This window comes from Hipposideros armiger, unplaced genomic scaffold (assembly GCF_001890085.2).
Source record: "Hipposideros armiger isolate ML-2016 unplaced genomic scaffold, ASM189008v1 scaffold_781, whole genome shotgun sequence".
In the NCBI taxonomy this organism is placed as follows: Eukaryota; Metazoa; Chordata; class Mammalia; order Chiroptera; family Hipposideridae; genus Hipposideros; species Hipposideros armiger.
This window is the reverse complement of record NW_017732131.1, coordinates 259,558-277,081: the sequence shown is the minus strand read 5'-3', so window position 1 is coordinate 277,081 and position 17,524 is coordinate 259,558. Positions and strand designations below refer to the sequence as shown.

The window sequence follows — 17,524 nt, the reverse complement described above, 5'->3', positions numbered from 1 at the left end:
GAGGCAGATCAGTCGCCGGCTTCTGGATGGCTAGTCACAGCGGCTGCTGGCCGCTCACGCTGGCTGCTGGCTACACACGGTAGCCCATGGTAACCCACTACAAAAGGGGCTGCAGCCTACAGCCGTCACCAGCAACCCTGGCAGCCCAGTTCCAGGTTGAGCTGTTGTTCAGCATCTTAGCTGTAGAGGGCAGTGCCACTGGCCCTCATATGTGGGATCTGAACCGGGGTCTTCTGGCATCCCAAGCCAGCTCTTAACCATCGCGCCACTCGGCTGGCCCTGGAGCACATATATTTTTAAAATATTCCAGAATTTTATGCCTCTGCTGCCCTAATTTACTTGCTATACTGCAGATGTAGATAAGCAGGTTCGTATTGCCATGTGTCATCAGGGAATTCCATCCCATCATCTGGGAGACATGCCCAGAGTTTAGGTGCTATTATATCAGCCACAAACACAGCAAGCAGTTTTATCCACTCTTCACCCAGAGGGAGTTTTCTGGAATTTCAGCTACCCACAACCAACTCTCAAGTGTACAACAATGAAGCCTTAGAGAATTGACTGAATAATTATCTGGATGAATTGTTCAGTACATTTCATACTCTTCCTGCACAGCTTTCTTGCAACTTTAGGGAAATGTTTTCCTATGCCTTTAGTATCAATCAAGCCTAAATTGATATTTAAGAATTTTCTTAGACTCTTTTCATCCTTCATCTACTAAACCTAATTAGATGTTGCACTATGTGAATTTGTTCTTTAAACTGCTTATTTCTATTGTATCTTAAATTCCTATTGATTTTATTTAACCCTGCCTTTGCATATTTTATACCTAGATTTTCACAGTGGTGTTTGATGTCCCATCTCTTACATACTTGTCTAATATATCAAATGATTCTGTATTCAGCTTCTTTGTCAGTCCTCTTAAAATAACATGTTTAATTTATCTCTTCCCTTTACTGTTCCCCATTGCCTAAGGTGTAAATTGTATCTCTGTCTCATATTCAAAATTACATGTAAAATGTTTCCATTATTATCACAAAATCTTTATCTCTTGCAGCCCCCTGAAGAAATCCCTCTTATCTAGGGGTGCTGTTTGCTTCATTTCCTCAATTTGCCATAATCTCTCTCTGATCTCATCATAACATTGCATTTTTGAACAGAAATGGATTCCTTTAATCTTTCCTTTATAAATCTGCTCTCTATGGTTAAGTTTAAATATTATTTCTTCTATAAGCCCTTTATAAAGATTTTATCTCACACTGATTTGTTCATTCCTTAAATCTATGGTATTTATAATAATTATTAACAAATGCTTAAGTGTGTACTACCTTGTACTACTTCAGTGTTCCATGCATATGAGTATATGTCATGTCTTCCTAGGAGGAACAAGGGGAAAATGTCATATGCCCTTTTTTTTCCCCAGTGGATTCTTAAATATTATTGTCTGCTTTATATATGTTTATTTAATTTTTTAAATTAAAATTTATTGGGGTGAGTGACAATGGTTAGTAAAGTTACATAGATTTCAGGTGTACAATTTTGTATTACATTATCTATATATCACATTGTGTGTTCACGACCCAGAGTCAGTTCTCCTTCCATCACCATATATTTGATTCCCTTTACCCTCATCTACAACCCCACCCCCTCTTACCCTCTGGTAACCATTATTGCCTGTGTCTAGTATTTTTGTTTCTATATTTGTTTGTCTTGTTCTTTTGTTGTTTCCAGTTTTATATACCACATATCAGTGAAATCATGATTCTCAACTTTTTCTGTCTGACATATTTTGCTTAGCATAATAATCTCAAGATTCATCCATTTTGTTGCAAATGATACTATTTCATCTTTTCTTATAACAAAATAGTATTCCATTGTGTCTTCTTCATCCAATCACCTACTGAAGGGCACTTTGGTTGTTTCCATGTCTTAGCCACAATAAACAAAGCTGCAATGAACATCGGAGCACATATATAATTATGGATAAATGTTTTCATATTTTTTTGGGTAGATACCTAGGAGAGGGGTTGCTGGGTTATATGGTAATTCTATTCTTAATTTTTTGAGGAACCTCCACACTGCCTTTTGTAGTGGCTGCACCAATCTGCATTCCCACCAACAGTATATGAGGATTCCTTTTTCTTCATAGCCTCTCCAACACTTGTTATCATTCGTATTGTTGATGATAGCCATTCTAACTGGTGTGAGGTGATATCTCATTGTGGTTTTTATTTGCATTTTTCTGATGATTAGTGATGAACATTTTTTCACATGTCTCCAAAGACATTCCTCTTTGGAGAAATGTCTATTCGGGTCCTCTGCCCATTTTTTAAATTGGATTTTTTAAATTGTTGAATTATATGAGTTTCTTATATATTTGGGGTATTAACCCCTTATCAGTGGTATTGTTTGCAAAAATCTTCTCCTATTCAGTTGGTTGCATCTTTATTTTGTTGATGGCTTCTTTTGCTGTGCAGAAGCTTTTAAGTTTGATATAATCCCATTGATTTATTTTAGCTTTTACTTCCCTTGCCTTTGAGGTCAAATTCATAATATCCTTTTTGAACCTAAGGTTCATAAGTTTAGCACCTATGTGTTCTTCTATGCAGTTTGTTGTTTCAGGTCTTATGTTTAGGTCTTTGATCCATTTTGAGTTAATTTCGGTATGTGATGACAGATAGCAGTCTCGTTTCATTCTTTTGCAAGTGGCTTTCCAATTCTCCCAGTACCATTTCTTGAAGAGGCTGTCTTTTCTCCATTGTATGTTTTTGGATCCTTTGTCAAAAATTATCTGTCCATGTTTATGTGGGTTTATTTCTGGGTTTTCAATTATATTTCATTGGTCCGTGTATCTGTTTTTCTGCCAGTACCGTACTGTTTTGATTATTGTTGCTCTGTAGTACAAGCAGAAGTCAGGGAGTGTGATACCTCCAGCATTATTCGTTTTTCTTAGGATTGCTTTGGCTGCTTGGGGTCTTTTGTGGTTCTAAAAAAATGTGATGATTTTTTTGTTCTATTTCTTTAAAAAATGAAATTTTGATGGGCATTGCATTAAATCTGTATATTGCTTTGGGTAATATGGCCATTTTAAGTATGTTGACTCTTCCAACACATGAACAGAAAATGTCTTTCCATTTCTTTGTGTCTTCTTCAACATCTTTTAAAAATGTCTTATAGTTTTTAGTGTATAGGTCTTTCACATCCTTGGTTAAGTTTATTCCTAGGTATTTTATTCTTTTTGTTATAATTACAAAAGGATTTTTTAAAAATTCATTTTTTCTGAGATTTCATTGTTAGTATATAGGAATGCAATGGATTTTTGTATATTGATTTTGTAGCTGGCAACCTTACTATATTTGTTTATTTTTTCTAATAGCTTTTTGTGGAGTCTTTAGGGTTTTCTGTATGTAGCATCATGTCATCTGCAAAAAGTGACAATTTAGCTTCATTCCCAATTTGGGCGCCTTTTATTTCTTTCTCTTGCCTGATTGCTCTGGCTAGGACTTCCAATACTATGTCAAAAAGCAGAAGTGATAGGGGATAGCCCTGTCTTGTTCCCGAACATAGAGTGAAAGGCTTCAGTTTTTAACTGTTAATCATGATATTAGCGGAGGGTTTGTCATATATGGACTTTATTATGTGAAGTATTTCCCTCTATACCCATTTTATTAAGTGTTTTAATGATGAATGGATGTTGTGTGTTGTCAAATGCTTTTTTTGCATCTATTGATATAATTATATGATTTTTGTTCTTTATTTTGTTTATGTGGTATATCACATTGATCGATTTGTGTATGTTGAACCATCCTTGTGCCCCTGGGATGAACCCCACTTGGTTGTGATGTATAATTTTTTTAATTCATTGTTGCAATTCGATTTGCTAGAATTTTGTTTAGAATTTTTGTATCTGTATTCATCAGAAATATTGGTCTGTAATTTTCTTTTTTTGTGTTATTCTTACCAGGCTTTAGTATCAGGGTAATATTGGCCTCATAAAATGAGAGAGTGTTGTCTCTTCTTTAATTTTTTGTAAGAGTTTGAGTAGGACAGATATTGGATGCTCTTTGAATGTTTGGTAGCATTCACAAGTGAAGCCATCTGGTCCTGGACTTTTTGCTTTTGGGAAGATTTTGGATAATTGATTCAATTTCCTTACTGTTGATGGGTCTACTTAGATTTTTCAGTTCTTCATGATTCAAGCTAGGAAGCCTATGTGTTGCTAAGCTTTGTCTATTTCATCTAGGTTAATTTTGTTTGCTAATACAAAGAACCAGCTCTTAGTTTCATTGAACTTTTCAACTGTTTTTTTTTCTTTTCTTTTTTCTTTTTTAAAGCCTCTGTTTTATTTATTTCCACTCTGGTCTTTATTTCCTTGCTTCTACTTATTTTGGGGTTTGTTTGTTCTTCTTTTCCAGTACCTTTAGGTATAAATATTTTATTTGGGATTTTTGTTTGTTTGTTTCTAAAGGTAGGCCTGTATAGATATGAAGTCTCCTCTTATAATTGCGTTTTCTGAGTCACATAAATTTTGTGGAGTTGTGTTTTTATTTTCATTTGTCTCAAAGTATTTTTCCATTTCCTGTTTGATTTCCTCTTTAATCCATTGGTTGTTTAGTAGATTGTTGTTTAGTCTCCACTTGTTTGTGCTTTTCCCAGTTTTTTTCTTGTAGTTGTTTTCTGGTTTTATATCATTGTGATATATATAAAAAAAAGCTTGATGTGATTCCAGTCTTCTTGAATTTTTTGAGACTTATTTTGTGGTCTAATATGTGCTCAATCTTGGAGCATGTTCTATGTGCACTTGAAAAAAAATGTGTATTCTGCAGTTTTTGGATAAAATGTTCTACAAATTGCCTATTAAGTTGTTCTGCTCTAATGTGACATTTAGGGCCATCATTTCCTTTTTAATGTTCTGTCCAGATGGTCTGCCCAATGATCTTAGTGGGGCATTGACATCTCCTACGGTTATTGCACTGCTATTAATTTTTCTTTATGTCCATTAATATTTGCTTTATATATTTAGGTGCTCCTATGTTATGTGCATAAATATTTACAGTTGTTATACCTTCTTCTTGGACTGAACACTTTATCATTATGTAATAACTTCCTTTGTTTCTCTTTACATTCATTGTTTAAAGCCTATTTTGTCTGATATATATATTGCTACTCCAGTTGTCTTACGGTTTCTATTTGCATGTTTCTATTTGCATCTTTTTCCATCCCTTTACTTTCAATCTGTGTGTGTCTTTCATCTCAAGTGAGTTGCTTGTTGGTAGCAAGTAGAGGGGTCTTGTTTTTTTACCCATTCACTCAGCCTATGTATTGGGTTGTCCTAAGATTGCCTGAACTTAATGCCTAGAGAAAGTTTCCAGGTTGCATAAACCCATAATAAATAAGGTATTAGTTAAAATCCTCAAAGGCTAATAATTCCTTAGTAGCAGGGCATATTAGCCCAAGAGTAAAATCTGTGATGTACCTGTCATAAAAAGACCCTAATGAAAAATTTAAAGATGAAATATATAATAACTCAAATGAAAAAGAAACAGATAAGGATTAACTGTAGTTTAGACATTGTGGAAGAAAAGATCAGTGAATTTGAAGATATAGTGTTAGAAGTTATCAAAATTGAATAATATAGAAAAAACTAAGACTAAAAAGAAGAGCAGGGCCTGAATCACTTGTGGGACAATTTTAAGCAATCCAATGTGTATGTAATTGGAGTCCCTGAAGGGGAGGAGAGAGGTAAGTAGAAATAATATTTGAAGAAATAATGACTGAAACTTTTTCAATTTTTATGAAAATGCATAGACCCACAGATAAGAGAAGCTCAATGAGCACCAAGTATCATAAACATATTTAAAAATACACAAAGGCTCACCACAATAAAAATACTGAATTTATTGAAAAAAAAGAAACAATTAAAAGTAAACAAAAAAGACTCATTATGTTAAAGGAGCAAAGATAAGAATAACATGAGACTTCTTATCATCTAGCTTTTCTGTGAACTCTAGTGGCATTTATAATGCATTCTGATATGTATCTTATCCACATACTCAGTGTACTACTTCACTGTTCTATGTACATGTATTATAGCTTCCTAAAAGGAAGTATTGCACTGTGTAATTCTGATTGTTTTCCATAAGTGTCTTTGAAAAACTATAATAAGAAGAGCATCAACTTTGGACTTAGATGGACTTGGGTTTTTGTCCTATCACTATCACCTATTGGTAGAAGGATATTTGGCTGATGGCTTAGTTCCTAATCTCATACTCAATATATCAATCCACATCTTTAAAATAATAATAATACATGATGAGTGTTGTATTAATAGTAGTTAATTACCCAACCTACTGATTTCTCCATGAGAATATCACTACTTTACAGAAAATCTTATTCCACTAGTGGACAGATTGTATATGTTAGAATATTCTTTACATGCAGTTTAAATCAAGATACCTAACTTCTACCAATTAGTTCTATCCTGGCCCTTTAAACCCAGTGAAATAAAGTCAAGCTATGCAATAAATGCAAATAGAAAAATATTTTCAAACAAATTGCATTTACTGTACTTTAGCACCTATGCCATAAATAATGGATAAGAAAGTCTGGTTAGTGAGAGTCAATCTTTGATATTTTCCTGTGACATCTTTTCCTATCACTCCTCTAAGAACGTTTTCCTCCATATACCCATTTCTAAGAACATTTCATGGAAGCAATGGGAATAGAACAATTGTAAAACCTTTGAAAGTTACTGTGTGAAGTATCTTAGAGATCATCATCTTGCTTAACTTTATTTTATGGATAAAGAAAATGTGTCCTGGAGAGGTTAAGTGAAAGAGGGGTAAAATTGAAATGTCCTCTAGAAATTTACAAATGATAATAACCAGATTTCTTGCTGAATATTAAAATTTTAAAATAATATATAAGTGATCTGAAAAGACATATATAAACTTAACTTAGAATGACTATTAGGTCATAAGAGGAAAGAATCTATTAACCAAAAATAGGACAATCTAGTGAGGTATGTGCAAGGCATATCTTGTTCTAAGACAGAGAGATTCAATATAATATGGACAGTAACTATTTTAAAAATAATTTCTAAGTTTAATGTACCCTCAATTAAGATGCCAACATATTTGTTGTCTACCGACTGACAAAATATTTAAAAATTAACCTAAATAAATGTGAGAAAATAACTGGAAACAATCTGAACATGACATGAATAGAAAAGAGTGGGAGAGTAGCCCTACAGGGTTATTTAAGAACATTTTTAAAGCTGCAGCTATTTAAAAAGTTTGACAATAACAAACATATATTAATGAAATTTGTATATTGTGTATATATGTACATATATATAATAAAGGATACTCTGAAATAATATCAAGTACATGTAAAAAATTACTAAATTTAAAAAGTAGCATATTAAGTATGTGTATACGAAGGTCTGACAATTAAGTTCATGAACTTGTTGCAATGATGTTGCTAACCTTTTTTGATATCAGAGGGATTATTCGTTAGGAATTTGTACCAACTGGACAATCAGTTAACCAAGTTTACTATTTGGAAGTGCAGAAAAGGCTGCATGAAAAAGTTAGATGATCTGAACTTTTCACCAACAATTCATGGCTCTTGAATCATGACAATGCACCAGCTTACATGACACTGTCTGTGAGGGAGTTTTTACCAGTAAACAAATAACTGTATTGGAACACCCTCCCTACTCACCTGATCTGGCTCCCAATGACTTCTTTCTTTATCTGAAGATAAAGGAACTATTGAAAGGAAAACATTGTGATGACATTCAAGACATCAAGGGTAATAATACAATGACAGCTCTGATGGCCGTTCCAGAAAGAGTTCCAAAATTACTTTGAAGGGTGGACTAGGTGCTGGCATCAGTGCATAGCTTCTCAAGGGGAGTACTTTGAAGGCAACTTTAGTGATATTCAGCAATGAGGTATGTAGCACTCTTTCTAGGATGAGTTTGTGAACTTAATTGTCTGGCTTCATACGTATGTGTGACAAATATTTAATAAGTGTAATGTGACAATTGGCTAGCCATTTGGAAATTAAAAGTTAATATAATTTTCCAATTTGCTTCTTTTTCTAATATAAAGTTGCAGTTGGACCATTTATTTAAGTTTTAAAATATGAAGCCAGAGAGCTATTTGAATTTTAAAATATGAAGCTAAGGGGTAGAAAGATGTGAAAGCATATTTAATATTCAAACTACTCATAAGTAGTATATTTTTAGTTACTGTTTTCAACACTGGTAAAATAGGCTATTTTTTCTCTTTTACTTTACTTTTTAAAAATCATTCTCAAGATTAGATAACTTCAGAACAAACTTGAAAATAAAATTCTCTTAAAAGATGAAAGTGCATAAACAATATTACTCTTCGATTCTTTCAAGTGGAGGGTTCAAAGTGTGGACTCAGACTTAAGTTCACACATCAGCTCTGCTGCTGTTTTAACTGATAGAGGAGAAAGTAATATTTGTTGCTTGTTTTTATGAGGTAGGTTTCTTAATTTAAAATGTTGAGATATATTTTATATTTCCTTTCTTTTTCTTTTTTTAAAGATTTTTTTTGGGGAATTAGGGGATGGAAACAGTGCTGGGGAATTGGGGGAAGGGGAACAGACAAGTTGCTGTCCTTTTGTTCTTCAGTCTAGTTGTGGAGGACGTTGCTTCACTGGCCCAAGTTGGCACCATCATTGCTCTCTTCCCTGGTGAGGCAGATCAATCGCTGGCTTCTGGACGGCCACTCACAGCAGCTGCTGGCCGCTTACACTGGCTGCTGGCTACTCACTGTAGCCCATGGCAACCCACTGCAGCAGGGGCTGCAGTGTATGCCATTGCTGGTAACTCACGGTATCCCAGCTCCAGGTTGAGCTGTTGTTCAGCATCTTAGCTGTAGAGGGCAGTGTCACTGGCCCTCATATGTGGGATCCGAACTGGGGTCCTCTGGCGTCCCAAGCCAGCTCTTAAACAATGCGCCACTCGGCCGGCCCCTATTTTATATTTCTTGATTGAAAGTTAAACAACAAATTAAATTTTTTCATGACCCTTCATTTGTGTGCATGATGTATCATTGGCAGTGATGAGAAGACAGGTCCTCATGTTTGCTTTAATCTAACTTCCAGGTAGTCTCTGTTGTGGCCCAGGGCGCTTATTAACTGAGTTCTGCTTCCTTTTGCACCATGGAATGTTTAGATGCCCATAGCACCACAGTTTTGTATGTTTGCCAAATAGAATTTGTAACTGCCTTGTCCCAGCTCTAGGGCTGCTCCTCCGAAGAGAGTGACTTAGACTTCTCTAGAGCATTCTCCTAGAATTATCCTTAGAGATTTATGTTGTTTCTATCACATGAAAAATCTATTCCTTTTTTCTGACTGACTAGATTTTACAAGACCTTCAAACCATAGATTATCTTTAATTTCCAGGATGCCAGCTTTAACAATTCCAGGCCTAATGATCTCTTTCTGTTTACTTTTCCTGATCTCTCTCCTTCTCCTTTACTACAATACTTATTATACACTAAGTTATACCAAATGTTTCTTATTCATTTTCAATATAAGTGCATTTTCTTTTCATAAGAATAGACAATGTCATATTTTTGAGTTATACTGAATAAATTTTTGTCGAGTTGAAATGCCTATTCATACATATTTTGCTTATTTGTGCCTATCCATGCCTATTCAAAATATGCCTATTCATGCATATATTGATGTTTAATCTTGCATCTCTGCTGTTATTGCAGACAGCAAGAAAAGTCACTGATCACATGCATTTCACCTCAGAAAGTTTCTGGTCCATAGAAACCTGTTCTCCTTCATTATTCCTGTTTTTTTTTTTTAACAACTAGAATGAGTTTGGAGAATATAGTGATCTTGCTTGGGCTGTACTACCCATATACATTTGAAACATTAACAAAACATTTCTGTATTGCTTAACCTGGGAATGAAGGGACACTGACTCTATTTTCACAAGAAAGACCAATTAGAAGGGGTGTCAGGTCATCTTCTTGCAACCAGGTACATGCTCTATTCCATTCTGTTCCACATTCATATTCAACAGTTATGGAGAAATGCCAGAATATGGTAGCACATACATTCTTTTACCACATTATATAATCTATTTTATTAAGTTCATGGAAGCATCAGGAGATTTAATCTATGTTTGTGGAGCAAGGAAGCTTAACCTGGACACATCTATATCAATTTTACCAAAATGGAGTCCTCTGCAAGCATAGAAGGCTAGAACTACTCAGGTCATGATGCAATGCACATGTAATGGTTCCCTCACATTGTGATGAAAATGCCCTGTCAAGTTCAAGTTCTAGTTCCTCTACCATTTTTGTCAAAGTAAAAGGCAGAGAGTAGGGAGTTTGGAAAAGCCACTTACTTTCTTGAACCTCAGTTTCCCCACAATTACAAAGGAATAATAATACCTACCTCAAATAATTGTTGTCCAGGTCATATCAGATGATTTGCATGAAAATTATTTGTAATCTAGAAAAAGCTACATGAGTGTCAACACAGGGATTAGAAGCAGTGATATACATGTATGTGGATGTCACAGAAAAACAGAGCTTTCACGTGGATATTTTACTTATCTTGGATGTTTTCTTCAGGGTGCCATCCTTGCTGAGCTGCTCTGATTAATTTCCACTGGTAGTGAAAAAAGAAATATAGAAAATCATTTTTGAAGGCAGGTACAATGTGGAAGTTTCCAGCATTCTCATCTATGTACCTTGGAGTCCTCTACTCTCTACATGAATCCTTCTTTCCCTTTCTGCTTTAAATCCCCCCAGTTATCTGGTGCCCAAGTTGGTGTCCTAAATTTTAATGTCTACTGTATGTCTGCAATGCATAAAGTCACTGGGGCTGCAAATTCTTGCAACCTCCCAACCTACGTAATGCTGCCTTCATTTCTTTGTTCCGGAGTGTGTAGATGATGGGGTTAAGCAAGGGAGTGATGACAGTGTAGAAGACAGCTACCACCCCGTCCAAGGGTTCCTGTGAGCCAGGACGAAGGTAAATGAAGGTGCAGGGCACATAGTAAACAATGACAACAGTGAGGTGGGCAGCACAGGTAGAGAAGGCATTTCGGCGCCCATCAATGGACTGGATTCGCAGGATGGCAGCCACTATGTAGCCATAGGAAGTGAGAATAAGCACAAAGCAGGTGAGGGCCAGGAAGCCAATATCCACAAAGGTGACCAGCTCATTGATGGTGGTGTCAGCACAGGCTAGACGCAGCATGGCAGGAATGTCACAGAAGAAGTAGTCTACCCGGTTTGGACCACAGAAGGGAAGCCGGAATATGAAACTTGTTTGGAAAAGCGAGTGAAGGGTGCCTCCAAGCCAGGTACCAAAAGCCAGGTAGTTGCAGACACTCTGGGTCATAATGGTGGCATAATGTAAAGGTTTACAAATAGCCAGGAAACGATCATAAGCCATGAGTGTGTAAAGGAAGCATTCAGTGCAGCCCAGGAAATGAAATGAAAAAAGTTGGATTACACAGCCCCCAAAGGAGATAACCCTACTATTCAAGAGAAACCCATCTAACATCTTGGGGACAATGGCAGATGAAATGGTCATGTCCAAGAAGGAGAGGTGACATAGGAACCAGTACATGGGGCGGTGGAGTTGGGTGTCCCCCAAGACAGTGAGAATGATGAGGCCATTGCCAGAGACAGTGAGGGCATAGATGACAAGGAAAGTTAGGAAGAGTGGTACCCCCAGCTGTGGTGGGTGGTGCAGGCCCACCAAAAGGAAGTAAGACACAGAAGATTGGTTTCCACTTTGCATTTCCTTGCTGTTCACATCTGCCAAAATAAGTAATAGAAGGGAAAGCTCAATGCCTTTGAATTCTCTAGGCACAACATATATATTCTGTGTCCTTCCCAAATATGGACAGAAAGGGTCTTAGAAAGAGATCTCAAAAAGAGAGGTCTTTCAGTTTTATATCCCAAATAGGAGTGATGTCAATAGGAAACAAACAGACAAAAAGAGGTCTTACCTGGCTCTAGTTTTGTTCTTAATTATTCTTTCTCCCTAGACTACCCCCAGCTTCTAATTCTGAGATTCTTTCGGGATCTAGGAAGAAATTATTCTGTCCAGGGTTAAAACCTGTGTAACAACTTATGTGTATATAATTCAAGAGAGTGGCAGAAAGACGATACACAAACCTTTTCATGTCAGGAAGAAGTACAATCATATAAACCCTAAATAAATCTATGAAGAAACTACTGGTCTGTTGTTTTCTTTCAGTTTGAACTCTGATCTATGTACCAGAGAGATAGGTAATAGTTTATTTTTTAGGAACATGAGAGTTGGAATAATATTTCCTAATGTAAATGTGCCCAATAAAAACTGTGCATATATATACTTTAAATGCACTCTTTGGACTATACACTGAACATAAAATATTTAGAATTTTTGAAGTTAGAGCTAGTAATATCCATTTTCATGAATTCTATTTAAAAAATACACATGCCATTTAAAATCTTTCAGGATAATGAAGCAATACAAAATCTCAGCCCCAGTGCACCTGTTGTCATTTCTTCTCTCTGGTTCCGAATAAATGCAGTCTGTCTTTTTATTTAGTCATCCATCTGTCCATTGATCCATTTAGTAAAATATTGTATCTTAAGAGCATAGCCTTAAGTTTAAAAATCTTAGCTCTTCCACTTATACTCACTAATCATCTTGGAAAAGCCATTTTACCTTTCTTTGCCTATTTCTATAAGTGGAGAAAATCTAAGTGCCTACTTCCTGGGATTACTATAAGGATTAAATAAATTAATTTATATATTCACAGTAACACACAATAAATGTTAGCTATTATTTTCTATCAACTATGTGTGTGGTTCTGTGTTATTAGCAAATTCAGTCATTGTATTCATGCCTCAGGCCTCCTCTGATTATTTGTGAAATCTGATACCAAACCAATGAAATAATGATCAGAATACCATCTCTTTCCTCAACTCCACTTAGCCTATTTTTTTTTCTCTTTATAATTTTTTACTATTTCTCTCTCCAGGATTTTAAGCAATCAGTCACCCTCCTTCTAAAGTGTGATCAAATCATCTCACAATATATTTTGAGATGCTCATGAGAATTATTGTGTTGTCAGAAAAGTCATGACATATATTTTCTATTTTTTTCATTTCAAAAATGTGTCATGACTTTTCTGACAACCCAATAGATCTGTGTAAATAGTAAAGAGGATTAAACTATATCTCTGAGGCTTGAGTTCCATACTGAATATTTATATTTGCTATAAAACAGACAGAAATGTATTTTTAAAAATAAAGAAAAAATATGTAGTCTGAAATCATTTTCATTGTTTCTAGGATTTCTATAATTCCAGGGCTCAGACTGTAAGCTTTTTTTCTTTATTTTTTTAAGAGTGATCTGAATGTCCCTGCATTTATATATTCAAGGAGAATAGAAATAAAATGGTATGAAGAAATGAAGAGAAACGTGGTTGGAGACCTGGACCTCTCTTATAGAAAAGTAGCATTTCCTCACTCATTTCTAAGATGCTTCTGCTATATATAGTTATTTCAGCAACATATTTTCATTTTGGGATAGCTGATAAAAACCACCTTTTCCCCTTGTTTCAACTCAGAGTAGTAATGCTAAGGTTTACTTTAAAAAGCACTTTATTGGCTTGTGGTTTTACAGAATTTTGAGTGTTTTATAAAACTATGCAAAGTTGGCCCTGTAAACCATGACTAAGGTAATAAAAGCCAAAGCAGCAGCAGAAGAAAAACAAACTATGGCCATAGATACATCATAATCACCCCCAAATTCCCCTAAATGAAAAATGCTAAGGTTTTGCCAGTTTTTGCTACTTACCCATTTTATACTAGGTTTTGGATCATAAGGCAAAACTCAAGATTAAAAAAACTCTCATTGTTTGATGAAAAGGATATTCTTTTTCTTGAATAGATGAAACCACAAGAAGAACAGGCTACAGAAAGAAACTCGTTTTAAATAATAGAGCTTAAAATTGATTTGCTATCTCAGGAGTTGTTGCTTTGGCCCTTGAGTCCTCATGGATGAGGTTAATGTTCCCACATTATGATAAATACTCAAATTTTTTCCGAATGCCTTTGTTTAAGTTGGTTTTACATTTGATGAGCCATCATTCAAAAATTAATTTCCAAAATAAATAACCATGACAAGGTTTGAAATTTTCTTGTGCTGGGAATGATTTGGTTGTGTTTTATTTTGTTCTGTTCTCTGATTTCTTCTTTAAACTCAAAAGTAGAAAATAATAATAGGCTTTCATCCCAAAGGGACAATTCTCTGGTGAAGTTCTGTCTCTTTGTTGAATCTTTTGCTCTCTGAGGATTATGGCCAGTCATCAAGAGAAGCTCTGGAACTTTTTTGCTCCAGGGATGATTGGAGTATGACTCCTCCTAGATAAACATCTTACTAATTAAAATTCTCCCTCAGGGGCTTGACGGACTGTGCAAGTTCCTAGTCAAGAATGGATGCTACCTCACATTGTCTGATTCAGAGATTCTTTTCAGGGACTTCTGTCTTTGTACCTTCTATCCTCTAAATTTAGAACATATTAAGATTTCCTGTGAAAATTGTTTTTTAAAACTTGAATTAATATAACAAAAGAGAGAGAAATGTTTTTCTTCTGGAATTAATGTATGTCTTAGTTATGAGGTAAAGGGCCTTATGAAAACAAAGAGAAAAGCTGGTCTAACACAGTAAAAACCAAAAGCACTGTTAGTTGTGGAGAAAGAAATTTGTAGCTTCACAAGCCTTTTGTGTTAATAGAAATGTTCTCACCAGTATATGGGCAATATTGCTCTTCATAGGATGGATTTTGAGGAAACAAAGCCCTCTGAATTTATATTTCTCTAATTAACCTATCAGATTACCCAATTTTCTCATATTGGGATCCATTTAGTATAAGGCATATATAATCAATGTAAATCGCAATGCTATTTTGAAAGGCTACTTCAAGCATTATTTGCTCCAGTTAATATAGTTCAAAATCTCTTTACAAAATACATACTAATAATTTTATTAATTTTAACTTGTATCCAACTTCTTTTATATACCTTTATGAATGCTATTGACTTATATTTGATTCTTTTTGGTTATATAAGTATAAAATCATTATTATCTATATAAAATACTAATTTTGCCTTTTCTTTTCCAAAAGTAAACTCCTATGAATTTTCTTTCTTATCTTACTGCATTGGCCAAGACCACTACTGTTGCCCAGCTATTATTTTTCAGAGATTACTTAGACCTCTTAAAAGTGTTGCATAATTTGTTCGGTTCATTTTTTTCCTTCAAGAGGAGGCCAATAATGACATTTGTTGACTTTAACCTTCTTCAGGAAGAAAAAAGGAATGACCCAACTTCTTTTAAAAATTATTTATTAAACTTATTGGGGTGACGGTTAGTAAAATTATATAGGTTTCAAGTATACAAGTCTATAATACATCATCTATATATTGCGTTGTGTGTTCACCACCCAAAGTCAACTCTCCTTCCATCACCATATATTTGACTCTCTTTACCCTCTTCTACCACCTTCTGGTAACCACTAAACTATTGTCTGTGTCTATGAGTTTTTGTTTGTTTATCTTGTTCATTTGTTGCTTTCAATCTGTATGAATTTTAGAATCATCTTGTCAGTCTGTACAAAAAAGCCCACTGGGATTTTTATTAGAATTGCATTAAATCTATAGGTCAATTTGGGAGAATTGACATCTTAAAAATATTGGGTTTGATCCATGAATACCATATACCCTTTTCATTTCTTTCAACAATGTTGTGCAGTTTCAATAAATAAATGGATTTATTTCTTGGCTTTCTATTCTGTTCCACTGATCTTTGTGTCTTTTTATGCCAGTGCCATTCTGTTTTGATTACTATAGTGTTGTAGTATGATTTGATGGCAGGTAGCGTGATACCTCCCATTTTTTCTTATTTCTCAAGATTGCCATGGATATTCTGGGTCTTTTATGGTTCCATATAAATATTAGAATTGTATGTTTTATCTGAGAAAAATTTCATTGATAGTTTGATAGGAATTGCATTGAATCTATATATTACCTTAATTTTAACTATATTAATTCTTCCTCTCTGTGAACATGGTGTGTATTTCAATTTATTAGAGTCTTCTTTCATTTGTCTCTTCAGTGTCTTATAATTTTCTGGGTACAGGTCTTTTACTTGTTGGGTTAAATTTATTCCTAGGTATTTTATTGCTTTGGAAGCAATTGTAAATGAGATTGATTTCTTGATTTCTTCTTCTGATAGTTTATTATTGGTGTATTTCTGAATATTAAATTTTTATCCTGCTACTTTACTAAAATCAGTTCTAAAGTTTTTTGGTGGAGTCCTTGGGATTCTCTCTATATAGTACCATGTCATCTGCATATAATGACAATTCTATCTCTTCCTTTCCAATTTGGATGCATTTTATTTCATTTTTTTGTCTGATTGCTGTGGCTAGAACTTACAGAACTTTGTTGAATTAAAGTAGAGAAAGTGGACAGCCTTGACTTGTTGCTGATCTTAAGGGAAAAGGTTTTATCTTTTCCCCATTGAATAAGATGTTAGCTGTGGTCTTATCATATATGGCCTTAATTACGTTGAGATATGATCCATCTATTTCCACTTTGCTAAAAGTTTTTATCATAAATGGCTGCTGGATTTTGTCAAATGCTTTTTCTGAATCTATTGATATTATCATATGATTTTTGTTTTTCATTTTGTTAATGTGGGGCATTACGTTAAGTGATTTGCAAATATTGAACTAACCTTGTATACCAGGAATGAATCTCACTTAATTGTGGTGTATGATCTTTTTAATGTGTTCCTGAATATGGTCTCCTACTATTTTGTTGAGGATTTTTGCGTCTATGTTTATTAGGGATATTGGGCTGTAGTTTTCTTTTTTTTGTAATATCTTTGTCTGATTTGGGGATCAGAGTAATAGTGGCCTCATAAAATGTGCTTGGGAGCCTTCCCTCCTTCTGTATTTTTTGAAATAGTTTGAGGTGAATAGGTGTTAATTCTTTTTTGAATGTTTTGTAAAATTCACCTGTAAGCCATCTGGTCCAGGACTTTCATTTGTTGGAAACTTGTTGATTACTGATTCAATTTTGTTGGTAGTAATCAGTCTGTTCAGACTTTCTGTTTCTTCTTGGATCAGACTTGGAAGATTGTATGCTTCTGAAAATTTATCCATTTCTTCTAGAGTGTCTGATTTGTTGGCATATAGTTGCTCATAGTATTTTCTTAAAATTTTCTGTATTTCTGTGGTATCTGTTGTCACTTCTCTTTCATTTCTGATTTTATTAATTTGGGTCCTCTCTGTCTTTTTCTTGGTGAGTCTGGCTAAGGGTTTGTCAATTTTGTTTATTTTTTCAAAAAACCAGCTCTAGGTTTCATTTATCTTGTGTGTTGTTTTTTGGTCTCTGTTTTATTTATTTCTTCTCTGGTCTTTATTATTTCTTGCCTTGTACTCCCT

At 34.7% G+C, this 17,524-nt stretch overlaps 1 protein-coding gene across 1 annotated transcript; it reads right to left on the bottom strand.

Annotated features, from left to right (window-relative positions):
- Window positions 1-10,878: 10,878 nt before the first annotated feature.
- On the bottom strand, window positions 10,879-11,865 carry OR10G6 (olfactory receptor family 10 subfamily G member 6). Its single transcript, XM_019628320.1, has one exon. The coding sequence runs from the start codon at window positions 11,812-11,814 to the stop codon at window positions 10,879-10,881; it is 936 nt and encodes a 311-aa protein (XP_019483865.1). The 5' UTR covers window positions 11,815-11,865.
- Between the last annotated feature and the right edge of the window lie 5,659 nt (window positions 11,866-17,524).